Consider the following 2554-nt stretch of genomic DNA (forward strand, 5'->3'; position numbering starts at 1 on the left):
CGTAATCCTCAACTTGATGGCGATGTAAGGGTAATTCTACTAGTTATATAACATTAAGAAGAGATTGTGTTGGGCTCCTTTGCATAGCTCCGTTTATTGCGAACAGATTAAAAGCTTTGACGCCTGAAGAAGAAAAATGAGCAATTCCATGAAGTTTCGTTGCCTTCATCAGAAGGATCGTTCAGCTTCTCGACCAGAAAACAACGGATAGTCTTGTTTCATTTTGATGCCTCGTATAAGAATTGTGATAATTTCCGAATAGTTTGGCCTATATTGTGCACTGGATCTATTTACCACCAAACTCTAATATATGCTCCACAATTTGTGTGTGTGTGTGTGTCTGTGTGTGTGCGTGCGCGCATGTGTGTGTGTTCGTGTGTGTGTGTTCGTGTGCGTGTGCGTGTGAGTGTGTGTGTGTGTGTGTGTGTGTGTGTGTGTGTGTGTGTGTGTGTGTGTGTGTGTGAGTGTGTGTGTGTGTGTGTGTGTGTGTGTGTGTGTGTGTGTCTGGGACTCATTTTCATCTCTCAAGCAGTTTCTCAGAGTTTCTCTCAAAACTTAACAGTGTCCAAAAAGGCATTCAAATAAAAGTGACGTAGACCAGCCTACACCAGACAACCAAACCAGAAGTTGCATCACAAAGTCAAACTCAAACGCAATAAAACCTGTTTTATCTCTTATTCTCATTCATGTGTTCCGTGTGTCAACAGTCCCTCTCTTCTTAACTCCTCTCTAAAAACGTGGCATACATCCCCGTTGTTGAAAACCTGTGCTCCCAACTCTCCCATCAATTGTGGAAAGCGCCGTGCATCTCGGCCTGCGGCTGGTAGGGCTGGCCGCGGAGGTGCAGGTCGTAGGGGAACCGGGCCTCGGGCCCCCCCCCTCGGTACATGGAGTTCTGCCCGAGCGCGGCGCGGCCTGGCGCACCGCAGTAGCGCATCCCGTAAGGACTGCTCTTGCTGTATTCGGACGCGTCGTCGTGGTGTTTCAGCGAGAAGATCCCGTTGAAGTTCATCGGCGGGCTGAGCGGCCCGTCCAGGTGGGGACTCCCGCCCTCCGGGGACGCGTTCTCGTAGTAGCCGGCGTCGTACGCGGCACCACCGTAGTTGTAGTGGCGGAAGGGCTTGGCGCTGTCCGCGGTACCACCGCCGCTGCTGCTGTGGCCCGGCGGGGCGCTCGCCTCGGAGCCGGGGTAGGGGTACATGGAGTCGTAAGGGGGGGGCCTTGCGGAGAACATGACGTCCCCGTTGTGGTCGGTGAGGAAGTTTCTGGCGTTCAGCTGTAAACACCCCGCGACCAAGTTGGTGGTGGGCTGGGACAAGCCCTTGCACAGGGTCTGCACGAAGGCGAGCAGGTCCGGCCTCTTTCCCGCGCTCAGAGTCTCGGACAGAGCCCAGATGTAGTTCTTAGCCAGCCTGAGCGTCTCGATCTTGGAGAGTTTCTGGGTTTTGGAGTAGCAAGGCACCACTTTACGCAGGCTCTCCAGCGCCGCGTTCAGGCCGTGCATGCGGCTCCGCTCCCGCGCGTTCGCCTCCTGCCGTCGAACTTTGACCCGCTCGTGGCGCCCCTTGGACGGCTTCTTCCTGCGGGGCCCCCGCGTCTTGGCTAGCCCGTTTGCGTCGGGCTCGTCCTCCTCCCTCTCGTCCTCGTCCTCCTCCCTCTCGGAGAGGTCCTCGTCCTCCAGCAGATCATCCTCGCGCATGTCCGAGTTAGACATATCCTCGTGCATGCTGTCCCGCCGGCCGATATCCCGCGCCAGGTCCTCAGGTAATGTCTCGCGGGGGTAATTCGCACCGAACCGTGGCTCACACATCATAGCTGGTTCATCAATGGGCAATGTCAACATTTTCCTAGAAAGGAACAGCAGACACACACACGAACACACACAATGAGCCAGGGTGGTCCAAACAGCGTATTGTTATGTCATTTAATTAGATGGTGAGTATCACACACACCAACACAGACACACGGACAGGCGTTTTACTGTTATTGCTCCCCTTTTAAAAAGCAGTTACTCAAATCATGATAACGAAATGAAATGATCGACGAAAAGTTGATCTGAAAACACAGTCGTCACTTTCCCCAAACAACGCGATAGGAGTATGAGTCCTACCTCTGGACGTGTCAGCGGGCAGCAGACATGGCACCAAATATCTCCTTCAGAATACCGTCCTGCTCTCTCTCCTCCTGCACAACACACAATGAGACCACGCGATGCTGTCTCAGTGTGTGTGTCTGTGTGTGTGTGTGTGAGTGTGTGAAGCCTTCTGTATCTCTTCCCTCTTTCTCTTCCTCTCTTCTCCTTTCCCTCTCTCTTTGAGAAATGACACTCATGCCAACTGCCAGAGTGGGTATACCCACGCCATCTGCTGCTGACGTCCCGTGGCAGCGTAGATCACGTGCTTGTTGTCCCGTGGGACCTCCATTCCTTACCGATCATCTGGCATCTCCGGTAATGGGAAGAGGGAGGCCCGCGCACACCGTCAACATCTCAAACCGGAGAAAGATAACAACTTCAATTTTTATTTATATATATTTTTTCTACCTCCGTTAAAAT

General features: G+C 53.1%; 1 protein-coding gene across 1 annotated transcript; it reads right to left on the reverse strand.

Moving 5' to 3' along the window:
- Positions 1–784: 784 nt before the first annotated feature.
- Positions 785–1843, reverse strand: neurod6b (neuronal differentiation 6b; the record flags this gene model as incomplete). Its single annotated transcript, XM_079751480.1, has 1 exon — positions 785–1843. The coding sequence occupies one exon, from the start codon at positions 1841–1843 to the stop codon at positions 785–787; it is 1059 nt and encodes a 352-aa protein (XP_079607606.1).
- Between the last annotated feature and the right edge of the window lie 711 nt (positions 1844–2554).

The sequence above is a fragment of the Pollachius pollachius genome (genome assembly GCF_949987615.1).
Source record: "Pollachius pollachius genome assembly, chromosome: 14".
Taxonomy (NCBI): Eukaryota; Metazoa; Chordata; class Actinopteri; order Gadiformes; family Gadidae; genus Pollachius; species Pollachius pollachius.